The sequence below is a fragment of the Seriola lalandi genome, unplaced genomic scaffold (genome assembly GCF_002814215.2).
Source record: "Seriola lalandi dorsalis isolate HSWRI2012SDOR001 ecotype SW California unplaced genomic scaffold, Sedor1 jcf7180002054267, whole genome shotgun sequence".
Taxonomy (NCBI): Eukaryota; Metazoa; Chordata; class Actinopteri; order Carangiformes; family Carangidae; genus Seriola; species Seriola lalandi.
The window spans coordinates 461,340-485,791 of NW_019524820.1; the positions used below are offsets into that span (position 1 = coordinate 461,340).

At 40.4% G+C, this 24,452-nt stretch overlaps 1 protein-coding gene across 2 annotated transcripts in view; it reads left to right on the plus strand.

The window, feature by feature from the left end:
- tle2b (TLE family member 2, transcriptional corepressor b) overlaps positions 1–24,452 on the plus strand; it is a 77,954-nt gene that overhangs the window by 24,877 nt on the left and 28,625 nt on the right. For both annotated transcript variants that reach the window (XM_023405247.2, XM_023405248.2), the window contains exon 4: positions 3,081–3,125. In XM_023405247.2, coding sequence (XP_023261015.1) covers positions 3,081–3,125 — 45 coding nt within the window. The remainder of the gene's footprint in view (positions 1–3,080; positions 3,126–24,452) is intronic.

Consider the following 24,452-nt stretch of genomic DNA (forward strand, 5'->3'; position numbering starts at 1 on the left):
AATTGCAGTACCAGACTCAAGGCATCCAATGATACTGAGTAATAATCTTTTTCCAAAAATAAAAATTAATACAAGACTAGGTCAAAGCCTAGTATATAGCTGTACCATGTCGTAGGCTATTTGCATTCTGCCTCATGTCAGCCATTTTTGCTTCTCTCCAACTCTCTGTGCTGACATGCACAGTATTTTAATACAGCCAAATTTGCAATAAAGCACTTCTCATTTACATGTTTTTCTTTTTCTGTTGTCAGACAACGGAACAAGTATGAAACAGTGACTGAAACATGGCACATTAAAACATCGTCCGAGAATCACCAAACACATATAAAGACAACTGCAGTGTTTTGATTTTGGGCTACATTTAATTGTCTTATGATCACTCACAGAGAAAGTTAAAAGTGACAGAATATTAGGGTTTTCACGTGTACTCCTTTTTAAACAAACCAAACTCTGTTAAAGAGGACCAACAGAAAAACATTCCTTTTGTGTTTTTGCATATATATATATATATATATATAATGTATATATAAATGTTTTTCAAGCATCCCAGTGTAATGGCATGTGATCTGTCTATGGCAGGGCTAAAATACAATGGCAAAAGGCGAAGCAAACCTGAGGCGATTTGTGTTTACAAACAGCAACACATTAAAAGCGGTGGTCTCAGCGAACCAAGCACTTCAAATGCACTATGTTGGCCGGCTGTAAAAGGTCCCCCTAATAGAAACTGTTTGTGCCAATTCATTTTGAAAAAGCAATGGCCAATGAGGAAAACTTCAGCTCAGTCACATGACATTCAGCTAGCCAATGGTGGAATTATGATCACTCTGTACGTCAGTCAGCGACATTCACAATTATAGGGCTGTCCACGCTGTTGCACCCCAGCCAAAAATGTATAATTCAATGCATGGAGCTCATTGGAATCGTAATTGGGTGTGAAGCTGGTGCATGGCTCAGTATAGTTGATTTAAAGGAACTGATAGAAGAACACTTGATTATAAAATGAAATAAACTGTATTCGCACTGAAGCAGCAAAATATGTTGGAGCACGTCGCAGCCTGAGGGACGACCAGTGAAACAACACATGAAACTATATTCAGCTCCTTCAAAGTCTGATGCTGTATTTTGTATGTAGTGTGGTGTGCATAGTGTAGCGATGTGGAAACCATAAATTCTGCTTTTTAATTCTGAATTATCATAGTGTAAACGTTGTACAATGTGATCTTGCAGTTATGCATCTACTAATGTTCATGCCAAAAAAGTGGATTTTGAATTTTGATAGAAAGGTACATAGATGGATAGAGACAGACAAAGATAGCAAGTGAGTAAAAGGAGACAGGAAATAGAAAGATGAACTGAAATGGGGAGTGAAAGAACATCTGACAGCAGGAAAAAGAAGGAAGGGAATAACCAGAGAGAAGGAGGGCAGAGAGAAAAAACAGACTGACAGCCTCTGAACGATAGAGATAGGAGTGAGAGGGAGGGACTGAATAACGTGGGGAATAAATGGAAAGAGAGAAGAGAGCGATAGAGTGAAAATGAGCAAGAGAATACAGAGGGGAAGAGAGAGTCGTGTCTCGCTCTCATCAGTCAGAGCGTTGCTCATCCGGCGGCAGAGGCTGCCTTTGTCAGCATGACGGATCCTCAGTGTCTGTTTGCCACTCGCCACCAACAGCATTACAGCACATTACTGACACACACACACACACACACACACACACACACAGAGGAGAGAGAGCGAGCAACACATTTAGCAAGAGCACACATGCAGAGGTGGTAGCATAAGGCATTTAACAAGCACACACACACACAGGTATGCCTAATGTGCTGGTGTCACATATACAGAGAATACAAAGAGACGCATAACACACACATTCAGACTGGAGCATGACATGCTTGGCATAGATATGTTGTGTTTCTGAACCACTTTAGAGCTGCGACATGTAATCTGAATACATTATTATGCTAACGATTATTTTCAAATTGATCAGTCTGTTAATCATTTTCTCAATTAATTGATGTCAGAAAGTAGTGAAAAAAAATGCCAGTCAGACAAATAGTTGACAAATATTCACATTTGAGAAACTGAAACCTCAGAACTTGTCAGTTTTGTTTAAAAATGGGCTGATTGATTAATCGACTAATTGTTTCAACTCTAATCTCGATAGTGATATCTGATGACTGGAGCTGTGGTAAGTGGTTTGTCCCAGGTCAAGCAAAGCAATCCTGCTTTATGGGGTGTAATTAGTTTTCCTTTGCCAGGAAAAGCGTTGTCTGTAGAATTTGGCAGATAGCCACATGAGGCAGAGCGAAGTGACTTTTTGAACTTGTTGGGTGGATTTCTTCCTTACGATTGTGGCCACACTTTGCAGATTGCATTTACTTGGCTCAGGTCTGGTCACGACACGAGCCAGATCACCTCCAGATGTGGTCTGGCCTATTTGTTAGCATTCCAGTGTTGTCCTGTGTTTTGTGTGCCTTTTTCCAATATCCTAATAGATTGAACCAGGTACGAGTTTATACATTCGTCCTATGTATTGTATAGACATACACTTTCACATACAGAAACACAGTGCACAGCATTCTTAGCAAACATTCAGAGAGTTTGGCTCATTATTCTGATGGTCACCATATATAGGCATATAAACACATATACATACACACATGAACACAGAGGCAAAAAACACAATGCAGTAAACACACACACAAAGTCATGCTCATTTGGCAGCCATGCATAGACACCAATCTAACTGTTAAAACCCCTCACAGACGCACACACAGACACGTGCTGAGACAGTGATCGCACATAACTCACACTAAGACATAAATACCTCATTATCTATACACAGACACACACAAATTTGCTCTACTATACAGACACACACACACACACACTCACACTCACTCTCCGATCTTCTCACTCACTTTTCTTTCTTTCATTAAAGCCACGGTGACAAACAGCAGCATATGCAGCTACACTGAGCAACAGATGTTCAACAGGAGATATTGTGTAAATCTGAATGTTAATGTGCGCTGTATATAAAATGCTAAGGAAGCTCTGTCATTTTTGTTTGTCTCCACAGTACTATGAAATGTCCTACGGTCTCAACATTGAGATGCACAAGCAGGTAAGAAAGACTGCTCTTTATTTTTTGTTTTCTTTCTTCACATTGTGGAAGTAATGCTGGTATATGTGGCGCTTGTGTGTGCCTCACTTTCTGTGTAGAAGTTGCATTTAATGAGTAGGAGAGAGGAGGTGAATGTGTTATTTTAAACACACACAGACATTGTATGCCAGTGTGTGTGAGTGGGTTTGTACTATATTTTCTTGATGCTGTCCTCTTTTATTTTTGTGTTCACACAGTAGTATTTAGCACAGGGTTGTTGTCTAGCATTATATCACGTCATACATGTGTTTTCTATTTTTCTGGTCACTTAATGTACACTATATTAGCAGGATAAAGCAGGATCAGTTTCAGTTTAAGTTTCTGTGTTAAGATGAGTGCAGGAAAAAAATAATCCCATAGGTGTCTTACGTTTGTACGTTAAAAAAATGTAACATCAGAAACAGCAATTAATAAGAATAGCGAGGACTTCATTTGTGTGGATTGTCTCCTTCTTAGATACAGTATCATCAAGCAAAACAAGCGGTGGCTGCTGTAGCTGAGAGAAGAAAAATAATTAGTAAATAGTAATACTATTGAACTGGCTGGTACAGGTAGTAACCATAGCCAGGCCAGCCATTAGGAATTATGGACAGGAGGACAGAATTTTCCAAATTGGGCCCCACCTCCACAGCCACTCCGGTGGTGGTGGTGGTGGTGCTCTATCTTGTTGCTTTTGCTGTCAATCTCACCTGTTGCTTCAGTCCTCGCTGCTCCCACAGCAGCATGTTGGCAGCTGTCCTCCTCCTCCTCTCCTACCTCTCTCTCTTCATTAGCTGCTGTCCCTTCCTGACCTTCTCTTGCTGCTTCACCTGCCACAGCAGCACTTGTTGTAGCCTGGAAATATTCTAAAAAAAATGTTCATTGGATAACTAATCACACTAGTTAAACTGTCCGACTTTCTTAAGTTTCTATACTCTGTTTTGCTAATACCTCTGGTTCAGACTGTCGTCGTGCCTTCTCAGCGTGAGCTCTTTTGAGTCTGAAAATATTTTTCAATATTCATGTGCACTGAGGGAGCGAACATTCAGAGTCAGAGTTAAAGAATTAACATTAACATTATCCACTTGCACGAGCGTTCGATATTGACTATCAGCTATGCCAGCCCTATTCTCTGCAGGACAAGCCAGCACGATTATGTTTTGATTCAGAGTGTGCACATAGAGGATGGGCTGTTCACAGACAGGTACAGTTATCTATCCTGTATCTGTTCCCCACCAACGGCAGGCCTGACTACAGCAATGGTAAATGTGTGTTTTACAGGACCGGTGGTGACAGACTGAGGTTAATTGACACTAGATGTCCACAAAGTATAGCTATTATCTACAGCATGAGATAGTTAGGACTCTTTCGTGAAATCACCCACCGGTTCTTCTAAACAAAGACTACCAGGTAGAAGATGATAAAGGAGGTCAGTGTGAATTGTGTGTCATTTCCATTTATTCTCACTGAGATCCTGTATTCTTGAATGAACATGTGTGTGATGAGCAGTGTGTGCTCTCAGATGCTAGTGTCTGTGTTTCTTCACACTTGCTGCTAATTCACTGTCTGGGTCACGCTGCAGGAAAGGAAGGCAGTCAAACTGCAGACAGAAAGACAGGCGCACAGTCAGATAAATGTCCAGACAGAAAGACAGGCAGACATACATATAGCAGACATGAGATCTGTTCGGCTGTGTTGACAGACCTCCATGCAGATAGACAGAATCATTATCCAGTTGAATGGCATGTTCTTTTAAGGTGACTGCCTGTGTTTCCCTCTCCCTCTTCCTCTCCCTCTCTCTTGTTCTTTCTCTTTCTGTCATGCTAACTCCCTCTCTGTTGCTCTCAGTTGACTCTGGCATGTAAGACGAGAGGGGATTTATTTTTCAAATTTTACAATGAGCTCCCAGCATGCCCAAGATACACAGTTAGAAAGCAGCTCATTGTTTGAAACAATCTCTTAAAAACGCCTTCAAATGAATGCCTCTGCACTCTGCACTTTAACCTCATAATCATTGTGTCATTTAGCTATCAAGGTAATTATAGCACAGGCACATCAAACAGTGGGTTTCTGTCCAAATATAGAGTGCAGTGTACATACTTACTCCAGACTCCAGTACTGGCTGAAGTTATGTCCAATGCTTGAAGTTAGGGATGATGTAAGGCAAGTTTAAGAACCAATCAGGGCACATTTGAATTGATTGGCTATATTAAACCCCAGTCCAGATCCCCTGTTATGATATTGTTATTTTGTTGTTGTGTTCCAGATGAAATAGTGTAAAAAATGCACCATTGCTTTATGTTAAAACACTGGAACCTGCTCTTGGTTTACATTGTTACAACAGAGTATTTGTTCAAAATTCATGATAAAGGAATAAAGCGAGTCTGTCCAAACACTTTTGCTGCAACAGCTCCAAACTAATACATTGAAACTACACAAAACAATATACGACACTATAGACCACCTATAAATTTCTGTTTCATGTCAGTTTTCAAGGATTATAAGAGGATGCAGCATCGTTGTTGTCATACAGGTATTCTGAATTTAAAATCTAACATTCGACTTAAACTTTTATCAGCTTCATATTAAGAAAATAACTGGGAAAGCAAATAATTACAATCGTACTATCTGATGCAGCATCTGTAGGAAGGTGAGGTTATTCAATGTGCGACCGAGATGAGGCAAAGTCAATGTTTGCAAGACATGATGTGATTCAAGATGAATACTAGGCATTATATCTGGAAAACATTGTGTATTGTGTAGCTTGCAATGCACCTTAAAAGAGAACAAAATATGCAGATCACTGAGGAGCATGTCAGCATCGCTCTTATAGCTCTGGATTGCCTTCATCTCAGATTTTTTTCTGCCTCAAATTAAATTTGAAATGTAACGTTTGAAACAGATATTGTCTAAAGTGGTCTTCTCTGCTCCTTGTGATTTATTCTGCGTTCTACCAAATTCCAAATTCAGCTGTGGACTCGCAGACACAAGATGTTAACCACTTTTGAAGACAGGAAACCCCAAAGAGACTTTATGTTGGTATTGATGTGCTGCCACCAACAACAAAAAAAAGGCACGATATGTGCACAATAAAACTGACGAGTGTGATAGATTGATTCCTAAACCCTACAGCAGACACATTTAATGACAGAATTTTAATCAGAAAGAGAGGAAGACAGACAAATAGACAAAATGAGAAAGAAAGATGAAAGAAAGAGACCAGAGTATTTATTGGAAAAGCTACTTTAGTAGTATAGTTTTACAATCTGCTGATCATTTCATCCTGAAAAAAGTTTAACTACAGTACAGGCACTCTCGAGATGAATACAGCTCTTTTACTCTATTTCAAGTTAGTGTGGAATAGTAGTGCCACTGTATTTTGCTGTTGTTCACTGCTTATAATGTCATATAACAATTGAAAATAGGTAGCACTTTATTGGTCCCCAACAGGGGAATTTAACATTTTGATAATAACACTTAAAATAAATGAAGCACCATCTGTGTAAATGCGATTGCTTTCCGTTCCCCAAAAAAGAGAATTTAGTTAGAAATTGCCATTCTGTTCAGAATGACAGAAATTCTAATATGCTACTAAAATGCCATCCATTTTAAATTTAGTTGGGCTAACCAAGCAAAATGCAGTGAAAGTTGTACTTTAATTCCAAGAAGAGAAACTATTACCCAGCAGTGGAGACGTAGAAAGGGAACAGAGATAAAGAAGAAAAGAAAGAGAGAGAGAACAGAGAGGGAGAGAGAGGGAGAGAGAGGAGAGAGAGGGAGAGAGAGAGAGAGAGAAAGAGAGAGCTGGCAGCAAAGCTAGGCAGAGCTGGACTGTCAGCTCTTGTCGCCAAAAAGAAGAAATGGACTGGGGTGCTGGCTGCACCTCTGAGAGATGGAGAGAGGAGGGGGAGGAGGAAGAGGAGGAGGTGGGTAGTTGGGAAAGATGACAGAGGGAGGCCAAGGGGGGGAAAGTGTGGAAAATAGGAAGAAGGGAAGGAGAGAGGGGAGGAAAGGGATAGGTGGAGAGGATGACAGAAGGAGACCAAAGAGGTACAGTCAGACGAATGAGAGTCAAAAAGAGAGAAATAAATGAAAAAGGAGAAGCCTGATGTCAGGAACCAGTGAATGAGGCTATGAGAAGAGCGAGCAGTGGGAATATGAGAGAGAGGAAAGGTAGGAAAAAAGCATTTGTTTGAGCAACGGGGAGAAAAGAGCGTATGTAGGAAAAAAAAACCAAGAAGGTTGGTATAAAGGGATGAGAGGTGGTAGGAGAGTCAGTGAGAGAGACATATGAGGCAGATCGTAAAAGAGAACTTGCAGTATCACAGATAGAAAAGGAAACAGAGAAGCGGAAATTGACAGAAATAGAATAAAAAGAAGAAGGTAGGGAGATGGTGTGATAGAATATAAAATGAAAGAACTGGTACAAAAAAAGGATATCAAAAAGAGAGATGGAAAAAAAAAAAGAAATGATGCAAGGAAAGCAAGAAAAAAGCGGCTGTAGAAAAGATGTTACAAAGGGAGAGGGGATGGAAAAGTAAGTGGGATAGTTTGAAAAAAAGGAGAATGATCATTTAAAAAAATGAGGACTCTGAAGATATGAGACCAAGAAAAAAAGAGAGCACGGTAGAAAAAAAAGGCAGTTAAGAGAGAAAAAACTGAGAGATGGTGGGGAGAGGCTGGAAAAAGTGTGAGAGCAGGGATGAGAGGAAAAGAGGAGATAGAGATTAATTGAACGGATGAAAGAGAAGAGGGTAAACAGGAAGGATGGAGCCTTAGAAGAGACAGATAAAGACCTCAGAGAACAGATGAGGGGGGGGAGATGAGAGATGAAAATGAGAGCCAAGAAAAGAAAAGCAATGGAGGGAAAAGGAAAGAAAGAAGGGGGGGGGGCAGATGGAGAAAGAGGGCAATAGAGAGAGAAAGAGGGGGAGAGAGAGAGAGAGAGAGAGAGACAGACATGAAGGGAGGGAGGGGAGCTTTGAGTCGCAGTGAGAAATAATGAATCATGAATAGATTTAACAGTATCTGCTCTTATTTCCTCTCCTCCTCCTCCTCCTCCTCTTTCTCCCCCCTCCAGCTTCCTCCTAACATCCTGTCGAGATCACTGCTATTGCCTCTCTCCCCTCCTCTGTCTCTTTCTCTAACGCGCGCTCTGTCATTATCAGTGGCTGGGTCATCTCATGTCCCGGCATTAATTGAGCTGTAACAGTAATCCCGTGCCTTCCTTCCTTTGAGCCTCTTTTGCGTTTTTCTTTTACTCTCTCTCTCCATCTCTCTTTCACCCCCCACCCCCTCCCCCATTCACTGTCTTGATCTCCTTCGTTTCCTTTCTATTTCTCTCCCTTCTTTTCTCCTTCTGTCTCTTTCACCTTTGCAGATGATTGTATCTGAACTATATGAAAGCATAAGAAAGCTAACCCCCCCCTCCTCTAAGCTGCATGGATTCATTGAACCACACACACATGCATGCACATGCCACATTATCTCACTTGGTTCACTTCCATTATCATATAATATCATATATATACTAGCTGTATCCCCAGGAGGAGCTAGGGAAGCTATAAGGACTTTACACTGCTCTCTGTGGTTGTTCTATATTCATTGATATAGCACTTCTGGGGCCTGGGTAGTTATTGCCTGTATCCCCCGCTATGTGCAGAGGCACAACATGTATATTCAGTGACTTTGTAATTCAGGCATATACTGTGTCTGAATTACAGTGCTTGGCAGAGGGCAGCTTAAAGATATGATGATGATCTGTATGCGTGGTGAATAGATTGAAGCAGGTTTTGTATTGACAGCTGATTCTTGCAATAGGATAACAGGATGATGGCGGGAGGTGAGGAAGAATAAAGGCTTTGTTAGACTCATGTCCAGCAAGATGCAGCGGCAACCCAAAAACTTGTGACCAGAAAGCAGCCTGGGAAAATATTAAAATATGGAAGGCAGGAAGTGAATGAGATATGATTTTTCTTCCATCAGCAGTTCAACTTCAAAGGCCCATTAAGCAAGGCACAGAGCCCACAGCTTTTCACTGCTAGTAAGAAGACAACCGCAGCAGTATCAAACAGCAGCTAAACATTCTTCTCTATGATCAAAATGCTTTTTCTTTTTTTTTTTGGTGCATGTCAAATAGAGGTCTGCATAAGAGTAATCTTGTTATTTAATTTTTTATAGAATTTAAATGACATTAATACAGGGTTCGTAAAACAGTTACTTTTTGACATAGATATCGTGAAACATGGTGCATAAAGAATAATAATAATAATAATAATAATAAATAAATAAAATTCTAACTCAAATATATGGAAGTGAGAAATTCATTTTACAATAGAGAGGGAGGGAGTGTTCTGTGCTCAATCACTGGTGCTCTGAGCTAAGTTTTCATCAGTCCTTGTAAAGGTCCAAAAGAGCTCCCAAGGGACTGTCCCATCATCCATGTTCCCCTTAGTCTATTAAGCATAGACTCATAAGATGCTATCACCACCATGGCATTCATCCAATCTCTCAGGTCCGGTGATACAGCAGCTTTCCAATGTCTAATGATAATTCTGGAGGCTGTAACCAATCCTACCACAATAACAGAAAATATCGCTGCACCTGACCAGAGACTTAGGAAGTCCAAAACTTTAATCCAGAATGGCTTTACTAATGCACATTCCCATATACAGTGCAGGAATGTTCCTACCTCCATTTTACATTTCCAGTATAAATTATCATTCATCAGTTTCATTCTATAAAGTCCATAAGAGTAATCTTGAAGAAAAAATAGGGAAAAGGACCTGAGGATAGTCAGAACTAATCTGAATAGACCTGGGCGTAATTAGACCCCATCCAAAATGTGGTCAACTTGAACAGTCCCAAACAGAGAAACATCAATGCTGGCAGCAGGATGATGTGCCACTAATTAAAAAGCAGTCCCATTCAATAAGAGAAGCAATGCATGTCATTTTCCTGCACTTCATGGTTCACTGTCTCTGTTTCTAGTCAAAAAAGACGTTTTATCCTGTGATGTTTGCATCCAAGTCTGCTTTGGATCCACTCAGATATTAGATATATGGACACAGATCCATGACTTTCAGCACAGGTCTCGGTTGCTAGTTAGAGTTAGTAAAGTTAGTAATGGTCTGCATAAGCTTGCTGTGATGATTATTTGTCTTGACAGTTTAAGGGAAAAGAATTTTTGCTGCAGTTCAGACATTTCGGCTATTTGTTTCGTTCCGCCTGTTAGAGCGGGACAACTTCCCTAGTTATTAATCTTATTGGTACATAATGTTTTTTTGGGACCTCATAATTTACAGCATAGCTCCTCCCACCTTCACCCCGACCAGATGTCTAATCAGCCCAAGTAATTAAAAACTCCTGAATGGATGTTTAGAGGCTTTAACACTTGAGGAAACTGTTACACACAGTTAGCTGTGTAGCTGCTAACTGTGTGTAACCCAACCTAACCTAACTGCAGCAGGTATGTTAAACTGATGTTTTTTTTGTTTCAGTATGCTAAAGTGAAAGCAGAAGACCCATCATTTTTTATAACAAAATATCAATAAACTTGTTAATATATATATATATATATATATATATATATATATATGCTGTTTGGAAGAGAAAAATGCCTTGCTCTCTACCAGGAAAGCATCTTTTACAATGACACTGAATTATGTTACAGTGTTTGCTTATGGTTTGTATGTACAGGTGTGATGCACACTATTTTTACTTGCTGGCCTAGCAAACTGAAATGACCTTGGGGGTGTAAATGGTAACACATTTCTTTCATCTTATCTTGTAGTGAAATGTGTATTTTGCCATGTGCACGTATACTGTTCATCTTGGTAGTTTCAGAGGTAATGGGTGTATTCAGCAGTAGGGTCCATTATTTCTTTGCTGGGATAGTGTCCCCAGTAAACCCCTGGGGCCAGGAGGGAAGTTACTGTGGCAGCATTTCAATAACTGCCTAGGTAAGTGTTTCTCAATGACTGGGTTGGGACCTGACAGTGCATCACAAAAAGTGGTCAGATGACTGTAAGGCTACATCCTTACACTGCCGCTGTATATACAGCATACCACCTTCCTATCAGAAATAAACACCACATATCAGTGTCTTAATTTTACCTGGAAAAAAACAGCAGTGCATGAAAAACACATGTTGCATCATATAGTTACTCTCCTCCTCAGCAGTCACTCCACAATCTTATCACTGGAAACAGGAAAATCCTGTCTTTGACTCCAATTTGGATGACTCTGTGTTGTTAATTCAATATGATTATGCGTGTACAATGATTACCGCTTTTAGGTGTGTATAAATGTCTCCCTGATTTATTTAGAAATCGATATCCCAAGGAACCAAGTAGCAGGCTGTCTGAGTCAAGCCTGTGTGGTTGGCTGATTGAAATACTGTGGATTTGAAAGGTTAAAATCCTTCAAACAAGATGTGCTTTTTACATAAGGTTACACATTGAGCTGTGACACCAATTTATGTTTGCAGGAGAAATTCTTGATGTTAGGAAGCTGCTAGGGAGCCTGGATTGTTGCACATTTGTTTGCATTTTAGTAGCTTGATACAGCAGGATGCTAGGCAACAAGGATTCTGGGCAGCAAGGGTGCTTTATTAGAGATTAGACAACAGGAACCTGGAGAGGTCTCTGTAGTTGAAAGCTGGGTCACAGCTGAATTTGTATAATAGTGCTATAAAAGCTATCTAGGTGGATAGCACACATATTATCAATGTCGAATGTGTACTTTTAGAATATTTTTATTTTATCAGTTAAACTTACAAAAATACAACACAGTTGCAATAAGAACCCAATATCCAGTTGAAGAATACAATACTTAGGTTAAAGTATTCACTGAGATGGCAATAAATGCTAACACAGGAGTATTTGAAAAGTTAAACATCAAAATAACGGATATAAAGTGTCCACAATCCCATTACAACTGACAACGATGGAATTATCAGTGTTGATTAGAGAAGAAAAACAAAACAATGACTAATTGTCTTTTTGCTGGGTTTCATTATTAGCCCTTGTTGCATTATGTATGTAAGTCTTTGACAGCTGTATTTAAAGTGTCCAAATCATATAAAAATCTCAATAAATGAGTCAGTCGAATGTCAGAATATTGAAAGTCTTCTTCGACAAGATCCTTTTAACAGAGGTACTAAGTCCAGTAGATATTGAGGTTCGATGTGAAAACTGGGTTTTGAAATTCAAATGAAGTTTACCAACACTTTTACCCCTGTACTCTGTGTGGGTACAAGTCACCGTACAGTTCCTGTAACATGGCAACACCACTTGACATTTTCAAAATAATTCTGTCTCATTTAGATTCAACCAGAGTAGGAGTATAACCTGTAAGCCTTAATGTCTTAAATTGTGTTGTCCTGTTGTTCTTTCGCTATTGATCTCTCCTTAACATTCCCATGTGTCTGCCCATGTTACTTCATCTTTTAAAGATTGAAGGCTTTGTTCAAGAAGTGTCACAAATACTCTGCATCCATGTTATAAGCAAGGAAAAGTTCTCATTCTTTTACCTTTTTTTTTTAAAAAATTATTATTTATTTATTTATTTTTTACAGTGAATTAAATATTTAGCCATAAAATATCATGTATCAAATATCACCTCCAATTTTTTGATCATGAATAAAGTTTCAGACCTGTAAGAATCTGAAAAATGTGAATAATTTTTTTAGCATGTAAATGGCCCAGAATTGAAATTCTTTTTGGGGTTTTTTTGGGGGGGGGGGCATTTTTGCCTTTATTGTGATATTATCAATAAGGGGGAGACAGGAAAGTCGGGGAAAGCGAGAGAGGAGATGACATGCATCCTATGTGGTACGTGCTCTACCAGGTGAGCAACCGAGACGCCCTCCAGAATTGAAATTCTTGTACCTTTCAATGTCAGTTTAAAAAAACGTTTAAAAAAAAAAATCCTCCATAATAATTTAACAGGCAGCATCCCATTACTGGAAGGTGACAGTGTCAGCATGACCTTGAGTGAAGCTCTTGCTGGTTACTAATTTTAAGCCATTTAGGATAATAACAGCATGAGATGAATGCCTGGAAATTAGCAACTGGTAATTGATAAAGCCAAACATAAAACACCAACACAGGACTGAGATAATACACATTATATTGCAGAATACTTGGTAGCCAGGGTTCTTACTTAAACCAGTGTTCTTCTTAGTCACCTTGCAAAGCCTTGGGTCTTGAAATCAATAGTGATCAGGATATTATTGAAGGCGTGTTAACCTTTCAGCAATAGCATACTTTCTGTATGCTACAATAAAAAAGAAAACAGCTTTAGGTAAGCATGTCAAGTTCACTCTATAGACAGGATATTTTAAGGGTCAGTTTTAGCATATATATAGCCTTTACATACTGTATCAGAATACTAGATAGAAAGACTGCGCAACTCACAGACCAGGCAGGATATTATAGGAAGCTGTGTTTGATAGTCAGGATGCTCGGCAGCCAGACTGTTTCCCCTGTGGACTCCTGAGGACAGATGAAGCAGCTGGCTGTCCTTCCTTCCTGCTCCCTCCTTTCATTTCACCACCGCACATATGAGGCTGAGGGTGTGGGAGTATGTGTGACTGTCTGTGTGTTTTTGTGTGACAGAAAAGAGAGAAGTCTTTCTTGTGTGCTCTTGTTGTGTACTATAGTTCATGTCATTTTGCAGACAATGTTGATATTTTCTCTGTCATAGAAATAAAAAATTAAAAAAGCATCTTTAAACCGAGCTGAAAAGAAAGTGAAAACTGAAAGAGAAAACGATGTGAAAGAGTGAACATAGTGAAGAAAGACACTGAGAAAATCAATAACACAGAAACAGGGTCTGAGGAAGATTAAGACGGAGTACAAGCAGAAGAGGGAGATCACATGAGAGAATGTTTATCTGTTTGCGTTGCATAAAAAAAAGTGTGTGTGTGCGTGCGTGCATGAGCTTATCCTCTCGCCTAATTAGCCTGGGCTGTCTAGCCTTTTTATGCATGTGTTTGTGCACGTGTGTGTGAGCATGCATACGTTGGTATATTTGGCTGAAGTTGTGACCTGAATCCTCATCTCATTTGGGAGAGGGTACAGAGTTTAACGAGAATGAGAAAGAGAGGGAGAGGCATGCCTTCATTTTCAACTCACCGCTTTGGTTCATAATAGGATTGGGCTTCTCTCCTTTTTTCTTTCTCAATCTCACTCTTTCCATTCCCTCTGTCTCATATTTTTTCTCTCTTGCGTTTCCACCACCCAGTTGGTCCATAATCTCACAGTTGTGGTTGGAGTAGTTTTTTTTTTTTTTTAACTGGTTTCATTTAAAGGGCTGGATTAGGACGAGGCTGCATATGTGGGTCAACTATAACAGGCTTTGGAGAGGTCAAATGACTCTGTGTTTATAGTATGTGTTTGCACTCTCTCTGATCAGTGGTCTATGCAGTCCCTCTTTGCACATGTAGCATCTGTGCTGTGTGTTTGTATGTGCAGCTTTGATGTCTCTCCCTCGCTTTCCTTCTCTCACTACCTCTCTTCATGCCATGTGTGTGTGCCTGTGCATACATGTGTAACAGAGCTCGTTTGTGAATAACAAGGCATAAAGAGAGAGCAGGATTGAGTGTGATATAACCCTTTAGGAATGATAGAAAATGAGTTGAGGAAAGGAAAAACGGTGAAAAAAAGAGAGAGAAAAAGATGAGCTGAGAAAACGAGTGATTAAATTCCCAGGGAGCTAGCCTTTTAGAGTAATAGCTTTGTCACTCTGGCAGAGGAGCTCTGAGTCGCTACACAGACTGTATTGGGGTGTGTGTGTGTGTGTGTGTGAGAGAGAGTGTGTGTGTGAGAGAGAGTGTGTGTGTGTGTGTGTGTGTGTGTGTGTGTGTGAGAGATAGCAGCTACGTGTGCTTCCATGTTCTGTGACCACTGCTTGAATTGGAACAAATAAGGTGCCAGCACTCTGAACAAGCAGCTGCACAGCATGTGGCCTTTATCTTGGTTAACATATGCAGATATGTGTGTTGTACATCTGAGTGTGAAATCTACTGCTGTATGAAAGTGCACATGATGTCATGAGGAGCATATGTGCAAGCAATTACTTTTGAAATAGTGAAATATATTAAATTGCATTTACAGTTAGAAAGGAAAGGTTAAAGGATAACATTTGTTTTTGCCTAGCTAGCAGCATGGCTCACAGTGTGAGATTGTTGGTCTGTATGGACAATTGGTCCATCACTTTGTTCCAGACTGAAATATCTCAACAACTATCGCATGGCTTGCCTTGAAAGTTTGTACAGATATTCATAGTTTCTACACGATGTATCCCAATCCCCTGAATTTTCCTCTTGCGCCACCATGAAGTTTGTGATTTTGGGCGAAACGTCTCAACAATTTTTGAAATTTGGTTCAGACATTTATGTTTGTCTAAAAAATAATCATGTTAGTTAATCATTTAACACAAGACCTCATTGTGCCTAAGTACAGTCTTCCTGTGTACATTAATAAATTTTAGCAAGTAGGTTTGTAAGACGTGTTGAAAAGATTTCATCACTTGGTCTTAGTAGTTATCATAATAATGACTGTCACTATCATGGCAAGGCCATGATGCGTAGGTCATGTTTCCAACAGTGAAGGCAAATGAAATGTCATTTTGAAATATAGAGGCTAACCATAAAGAGGCGATGCCCAGTGTTATCACAGATAGAACCGCCTGTACCCTTGGCGTGATTTGCACTGCAGCAAGCAACTGAGGTTAGCACCAGGGAACGCTGCAGCAGCAGCTGAATTGAGAGAGTCAAACATCTCTCCTTACTCTATGTAAGTTCCTCAGAGTTGGAGTCTTATTTTCCTCTTGGCATTCTGAATCCATTTTCTACAAGAATGTTTTGACTTGGTTGTGTTTTTAGTCAGACAGTTTTGCATTCTGTACCTGCGTTCACTAGGACATAGGGGTACTTCAAAAGGAATATGAGTACCAATGTGGACAAAAATCAGATGTTCCAGTACTCGGTGTGCAGTCCAATTCAAGCACTGCCTGTGACATTAAAGCAAATATGAGAAAGTGTGCTGTCCTGCACCATAGTGTGTGCATGCTCTAGCAACTCTCACACACAAAAACAAGGAGATATGTAATAGTGATGTGCGATGTGCACATCCTTGGTTTTGCATGCATGCATACAGTGCAGCTGGCTTTGCCACTCTGGCTACTTTGTGTCTGATTGCATTGCGGGTGACATGAGTTTGAAGCCGTATGCAGTCTGTCAATGCAAGCTGGTGAGCTGGCACAGTGTGAATATGACTAATAGCTTAGTGTATAATATAGCCTGAGAGAGAGAGATTTAGATGGTTGTACAACTACAACCCCAAGTGTTATGCACAGATTTTGTGTCTCACAGTCACATGCTCTAGAAAAATTCCCTTGGAGTACAGTATGTGTATTTTTGCATGTGTATTTGTATATTGAGGCATGTGTATGGCCCATGCATCTGTGTCCTTTCATACATGCATGTGTGTAATTATTAGAACATGTCTGTTAGTGTGCTGGATATCCACCTCTCTCTGTGTGTGTGTGTGTGTGTGTGTGTGTGTGTGTGTGTGTGTGTGTGTGTGTGTGTGTGTGTGTTGGTGGAGTAGAAGTGAGCTGTCTGTGTTTTTCATTCTAAATATTTCTGCTGTCTGGTCTGCTGCCTATCATGTATTGGTTCTGCACTGAAGGTTGAATCTGTGTCTTTATGTGCGTGCACATGTGCTTGTTGGTCTCATGCTGGGAGGCTCTGCTTGCTCTGCACACAGCTCATTGTATGTGTGTTCTCCTCTGCTCTGTTTGGATTGGTTTTCTGTGTGCCCTTGTTGCACGTGTGTGTGTGCGCGCGCTCATGTGTGCGTTTGGCATGGTTTTTGTGAGCATGATATTGTGTGTGTGTGTGTGTGTGTGTGTAGTTGTATTTGTGTGCACAATTTGTAGGGTGCATGTGTGTGTGCCTTTTAATGTTTTTGTGTGAGTGTGTGTTCCCTGTGTGTGCTTTGCTGCTCCCTCTTCCTCTCTCCCTCTCTCTCTCTCTTTCTCTGTTTCCCTTCCTCTCCTTCCAGAATAGAGGGGCCATCAATCAGAGGCAAGGGGGATAGAGGAAGGGAGGGAGGGGAGGAGGGGGTGAAGAGGAGGAGAGGAGTTGGCTCAGCGCCAGGGAAGAGGTGCTGGCACGCTGCCCAGAGGAGAGAGAGAGGGCGGAGAGAGGAAAAAACAAGACTGAGCAAGAAAAGAAAAGAGAGGGAGGGTGGAGGGAGATTCTGGGAGAGAAGCAGGGCAGAGAGACAGAACAAGAAGGAGAAAGAAATGAGAGAGAATGAGAAGGAGGGCAGAGAGAGAGAGCAAAAGAGCAAGGCCAAGTGCACTGAGGGAAAACAGAGTGAGAGGACACAGAGAGAGAGAGAGAGAAAGATACTGTGGAAGTGGAAAAATGAGCCAACAGAATAGAGAAAGAAGAAGGCTGATTGCATGGAGAGAAAGGGGAAAGGGGGGGTGGTGGCATTAGATGAGAGAGAGGAAGCAGGAATGGCTGTTTTCATTGTGCTCTATGCCCGCAACCCCAATCAGTGGGTGATTAGTACGTCATTGGCTACAAATATTTACCTTAAACTGTTCACAGAGGGGAGAGCAGTCCAATTAGAAAGCAGGGGACAGAGATAAGCTCCAGGATTGTGTGTCTGTGTGGGTGTGATATGTACACACCCTCTGACTCTTGAAAATAAAGGAGGGTAATCTGCAGCCGTACACACAAAGTGTAGTGAGGTGGTGAGGCATTGAAACATACAGCATGGCTATGTCCAAAATCACTTCATGTACACTACTTTATGCAACAACAACAAAAAAATCATATAAACCAATGTTTCACCTTTGGATGTGAAAATGAAAGTAAACCTGTCAGTAATGAAATTAAAATGAAGTCCAAAATCTTTATTTACTACTCAGTATAGTGTGAACAATTGAGTGTATAGCTGCCACTAAATGTTATTTTTATTATCAAATAATCTGCCTGTTTTGTTGATTCATTGTGTGGTCACCATATCCTAAAGCCTAAGGTCATGTTGTTAAATTGCTTGTTTTGTCCAAGCAGCAGTCCAAAACCCCAAAATATTAAAATTAATGTGTAACAATAAGAAAAGCATTAAATCCTCACAAGGGAAAAGCTGGAATTGGGTAGTGTTGGCATTTTTTTGTTTGAAACATGACTCAAAATTTAATCTGTTATTTCTCTTGATCCGATAATCAATTAATTAATTAATCGTTTTAGTGCTATTTGAATTTTTATTGAAATTTAAATAAGGAATGATTGAACAAGGAAGTGAATTTACACACAGCTTATGACTGCTGTCCTATCACACATGAACTACTGTCATGCAGGCACACACTTACAAAATTTCACACTGATATTTAAGGCATCTATTTGACAGCTTTTACCCAGAGTGCAGTAGTAGAAAAAGATTACATTTTGGATAACCAACCTTAGGATCAACCAGTTATAGGAAGTATAAAGTGGGCAGAGCTGTAGCACTCATCTCACCAAAATAATATTTTATAACTTTTTTTCTCTTTCAGGGAAAGTTGACTGGGCATGCATCCTTTTTTTCCATTAACATCATGCATCACCTTCTCACTGTGGCATGCATTCACTTTAAAGCTGTCTGATACAGCTGAAATCTTGGGCAGTTGGAGGTTAAGTACTTTGCTCAACCATCACTTATTCTGTTTCCCAACCTACTTCCAAGGATTCAAACCAGCAACTATTGCAGTAAAAAGCAAGTGAGGAGGTGCTAGACATAGGAACAGAGCAAGAGCTGAGAGAGATGGCAGAGACTTTTGTTGACAGTTATTAGAGTGAGTCGAGGGGTATCACTCGCACACACTGACAAACACACACACACACACACACACACACACACACACACACACACACACACACACACACACCACAGAGCTCCCTCATAAAGCTGGCTCGCTCAACCATAGTGGGACTCAGAGGCTGGCACAGCTGGCAGTGCCCGAGCACACTGGGCACCGTCTCCCTCCTCCTGTGCCAATCTCAACCCACGCTCATCACATTCAAATTCACCAAGCTTTATTGGCAAGATGAACACGGTCACTGTTGTCGGCGACATACTGGGAGACCAAATACAATGCTGATCTTTCACAGGGAAGTGGCTTCCCCTGTTGTTCCCGTTCAAGTTCAGTTTAGTGTCAGGAGTGAAATGTGTACAAGGAGAACGTGAGCTTGTTTTCTGTCAATTCATCCCAGAGATTGTCTGCATTTCTGGTCTTCATTAGAGCATATTACATATGAGCTTTGAGATATATCACTTTTTTACCTCTTACAGGCCTGCCAATAGGCAGCAGTTACACAACACAGGACGCCTTGTCATTGCAAGCATATGAAAGCAAACAGCTGGTGGGCAGATCCTTCTCCATCAAGACCCGCTTCCTCTAAAACAATCTTTGTCTTTGTCAGAACAATCAGACGCTGCCTCATTATTTGAGGAAAGTTCTACATGCAGATGCACCATTATGCCATCAGTCTGTGATGGCTTATTTTGTGAGCCAGTGTTTTTATTTTCTTTTGTAGTGTACCCACCTCCTCATCTCCCCACCTATCTCGTCTGTTTCTACGTCAGTTAGTCATTTTCTACATTTCCCAGACGGCCTTTTGACGGCCTTCACAGAACAGGCAGGAAACGTGTTGCATTTGTGCAATGGGTTAAACATGTGGGTGGAGAGAGAGCAGTAGCAATAGTGAGAGCAATTGCAAAATAAGTGCAGGAGAATGAATTTTTTTTCCAGTCAAGAAAAATAGAGAATTATGGCTCTCATGCAAAGTGCAACTCTTGTCTCTGCACTGCATCCTGGTCCACTGAGCTAAGTGTAGAAATGGGTACTGCTGCCTCTTGTGCTGTGATGGATTTCCTCCTGATTAACAGGTGAATACAGGTGTTGGGTCAAGGAAAAAAATATTGCAGTGACACCAAATATGACCTTTACTTTGTATGTGTAAATTTTCATGATAATAAACTCTGTCAGAGGTATTTTCTTTATAACATTGCATTATTTATGGTTGGCTAGTTACTGCAGGAATAGTAAAATTCATAGGTCACATTGGACCCTGAAAATTCATTGCCAAATCTTTCAGTACAGTCTACAACCTATTGCATGTCCCCATATATAAGCCATTTTCTTTGGTTAGTTTCCTGCAATTCAAGTACGGCCCTTGTGTTTTGCCTTGATATTACACACACACACACACACACACACACACACACACACACAGAGGCTGTATTCTCATCACTCGTGCACACACTAGCTGTCTCCTGTACTTCGCTTCTTGTTACTTGTTGGAGCCACTGTCTATAGTGCAGAGGTTTAATGGAAGTATTTTAAGTACAGTCAATAGTAGATTCCTTATACCGTTAATAAATACATAGAGACATTATTTTAGACTGTATGTATTTATTATTTAAAATGTTGTTTTCCATGTTCCTTGGTAATATACTCCAGACAGTCTTAGTTACTGTCCTCCTTGCTTTAGGCTCATGGTATTCTAAGGGGAAGGAGTCTGTGGTAACAGCCAACCTTTCTGACCTTTTTCACTCGATAGAAACAGAGAGAGGAGCTGAAATCAAAATGCGTTTTACTACTAAGCAGCATAAAGTGATCACACCTGTCCTTCAATAGGCTTTCCTGTAACTAGACCAAATTGCTGCTCATTTGCACAAAGTTGAACTCTGCTCCACTTTCTACTTCTGCCAAGTTGTAAAGATCTATTTGCTTGCTTGATATGTGTTCTCTGTTGGGTCTGGTCTCTAAGTGATTGTTACCAGCCAAGACAGTATGACTGTAATTGTTTTTACCTTGTGTGTGTGTGTGTGTGTGTGTGTGTGTGTGTCTGTGTGTGGGTGACATCGTGGCAAAATGTGGTCCTGGAGACACCTACTGTTGCAGGAACTACCAAAGACATGGTTTTAAGTACTTTGGCAGGTGTCTGTTTGTCTGTCTGTCTGCAAGATACGATCACAAAGCTTTTAAAGGTGTATAACTAAGATCACAATGAAGGCAGAGTACTAAGTAGTCTGGTTTGAAATGAATCCGTACAGTTTTCTGTGATATTTATTGTTACTTGGGGAGTTTTTAGTATTATTTCTGTTTTTTATGTAATTTTTTTAGATAGATTTTTAGCTGACCTGACCATCCAAGAAACTCAATCAACATAGAAAATATGTAAACATTGTATTAATAGAGGTAATGGTGTTTTAGATTGTGGATATACTGTGTGTTATACTGATATGTGTGTGTGTGTGTGTGTGTCTGTCTGTCTGTCTTAGATTTTCAAACAGCTCAGGTTGTATCATTAAACAGAAACAAGGCACTGTGATCATATAAACGTTTTGCTAGTTGAAATTATCATCCTTTCAGTGATCTGACGAGATGACAAGCCTGTGCGTGCTGCCACTGTGTGTGTGTGTGTGTGTGTGTGTGTGTGTGTGTGTGTCCCTCAGGATCCGACAGCCTCTGGAACAAGCTGTCCTTGTCCTGCAGCTTATTCCTCCCTCTTCCTTTTCTTCTTCATTTCCATCCATCTATCTATCTGTGTTTTGGAAAATGGTTTGATGGATTTTTGCTCTTCTATATGAAAAGATGTTGTGTTCTTCTTTCTCTCTCACCTACATTTTATCTCTGTTTCACGTAAAGCCTCTCTCTTTCTCTGCCTCTCTCTGGCCCTTTGCCAGTTGGCAGTGTATCTGCCCTCAAGTGTTTATTGACCAGCCCCCTCTCTTCCTTTGTATCTACCCATTCATTCATCCCTCCATCCGTTCATCCCTCCATCCGGCCAGGCTTTGCCAGTACTCCTTGGTGGCTGTGCTTTGGCAGGGCTGTGGAACGAGACTGTGCCGTGTTGTTTCTGACACCTGGCCCGACTCGGCCCGCTTCAGCCCAGCTCACTTTCACTCTTTTGTAAAACCCATCGGCTGATTGGCAACTTGCTCTCATAACAACATCCACTGCCTCGCAGCCAGAACATGGAGTTGGTGGCATGTTGCTGTGTTGCAGAAGTTGACTTATCAACAACATTTTGTACAAAAAATATAGCATGTACAAAATATACCACAATTTGAATAGTGCAACTTGCTTTAATTGATATTTTTTTTAATATTAATGAAAGGATTTGGTGTAATGTGAGAGTTTCATGCACCTTTGGGTAGATTTCATGGTGCCTATGACAGGTTTCCCTTGTATGTTCCTACACAGAGTAATGGGCAGCGTAGAACCTAAATATTTATAACATATGAAACAGAAGTGGAAGCTGATCCTAACATTTCTTAAAAATAAACCCACAAGCTTTTTTTTTTTTTTTTTTTTTGCCTGATTCTGTTTTTGGTTAAAATTATTCTTTAATTAATCAATATCAGAATTATAATTGATCCCTAGTAGATGCATTAATCAGTTAACTCATCTCTTCAGTACTGTGTGGACTAAAATTATTTCAGCTGTCTGATTTTTCTGCCGTTTTGATATCGATTAAAAGTTTATGCTCTTGCATTTGCTGCTTTTAGTGTGTTCATGGTTTTGAGCAAAAGGTCTCTTTTTTTTGTAATGTTTGTTTCATCTTCTGTTACTTATATCTATTCAGTTAAGTTTGTTTATATAGCTTTACATCAAAGTCACAGCCTCCTTAGAAACAGTTAATGAAAGCGGCTTCCTAGACTGAACATGTTGAGGTCAGTTCTGTCGCAGTCTGCTCAGTTCTGACATATGGTCCCAGCATCAGTCCTGTCAGATTGGTTTTTATCCGGCCAAAACTGAGCCAGGTCATCTGAATTGATCTGTGGCCTGAGGATAACCTGTTGTGGAGTAGGAGGCAATCTGGTGTAGCTGCAGAGATAAAACTGAGAGGACAGTAGAGGATAGAAACTATGGTAAATCCAAGTGAGTTAAAGGTAAAGTGTCTAATGCATACCTTGTATTTACAAAGTTTTACCATTTGTGCCTAGAATCAGATGTTTTCTATTGTAGGTGAGTGGTCATCGATAGTGAACCTTCCTTTTTTGAATTTTGCACCATTTCACAAGTTGCTGCTCATGTACAGCGATCCTGAAAGTCTCTATCAGGGTTTTGCAATTTTCTGATTAAATTGTTAGCAGATTGTGATGACGTGCGACAGATAGGAGATCCTTTCCCGGTTTCAAGACTTGAACCTCTGGCATGTGTGAAAAGAACCTGTTACGGTTACCTGTTAATAAAACGAACTGTGCCAGCTCCATGCACCATTGTTAGTCTCTGTTGGAATCATTATCAGTGTCAAGAATGACAGTATAGGCTGCATGCATGTGACTGTCTTGTGCCTCATTTTATTTCCACCTGTAATCCAGTAGAAATTGGAGCAGAGCACCGTAAAGTATAATCAAGCAGACCAACCAGGATTTCAAAAAAGTGATACTAGTTGAATACAAGATGATTATTGCCATGGGATCATATAGTATAAACTTGAAGTTAAAGCAGTGAAAGAACGACAACAGGATGTCACAAACACGAAAATCTATTTCCAATTGTTAAAAACAAACAAAAAAACCCTATTCTCTTCTGCCATGTTCTTTTCTCTCACTTCCTTCTGTGTGGTCAGCAGACACATACAGACGTGTGTGCACGCGTATCACAAATACATGGCGGACTTTAGGTACAGACCACCAAACATACATATGCATACACTGAGACATGTATGATGTGATGAGGCTGTGTCTGTCCTTGGAACAGAGCTGTGTGTCTGATGATAGCTAGTTTATGAATTCATGATGAGACAGGCTATAACTGACAGGCTGGCTGATCGTGTGTGTGTGTGTGTGCGCGTGTGTGTGCATGTATGTATGTATGTATGTATGTGTGTGAGTCCTCGTATGATGGCGCATACAGGCCTGTCAGTCGCTGCATTGCCCTCCTTCGCCCCCTGTGCTGTCTTTCTCTCATCCTCTTCAGTATCTTCAGGTGCCAGGAACATGTGTTAGTGAGGATAGAGGGATACAGAGAGAGACAAAGGGAGAAAGCAAGATAGGTGGAGGGAGGAAAGACCAAAAGAAATACGAGTGTGTCCGTGGTAATGTGTGACAGCAAAGTAACAAAGAAAAAAAATGAAGAAAACGACTGATGTTGAAAGAGGAACAAGGGCTGCTGAGGGAAAAGAGGGAGTATAAATTAAAACAGAGAGAAAGAAAGAATAATATAGAAAAATAGAAAGATGGGAGAAAACGAGACAAAGCGAGCCAGGGAGGGGAGGGAGATGAGAGGGGA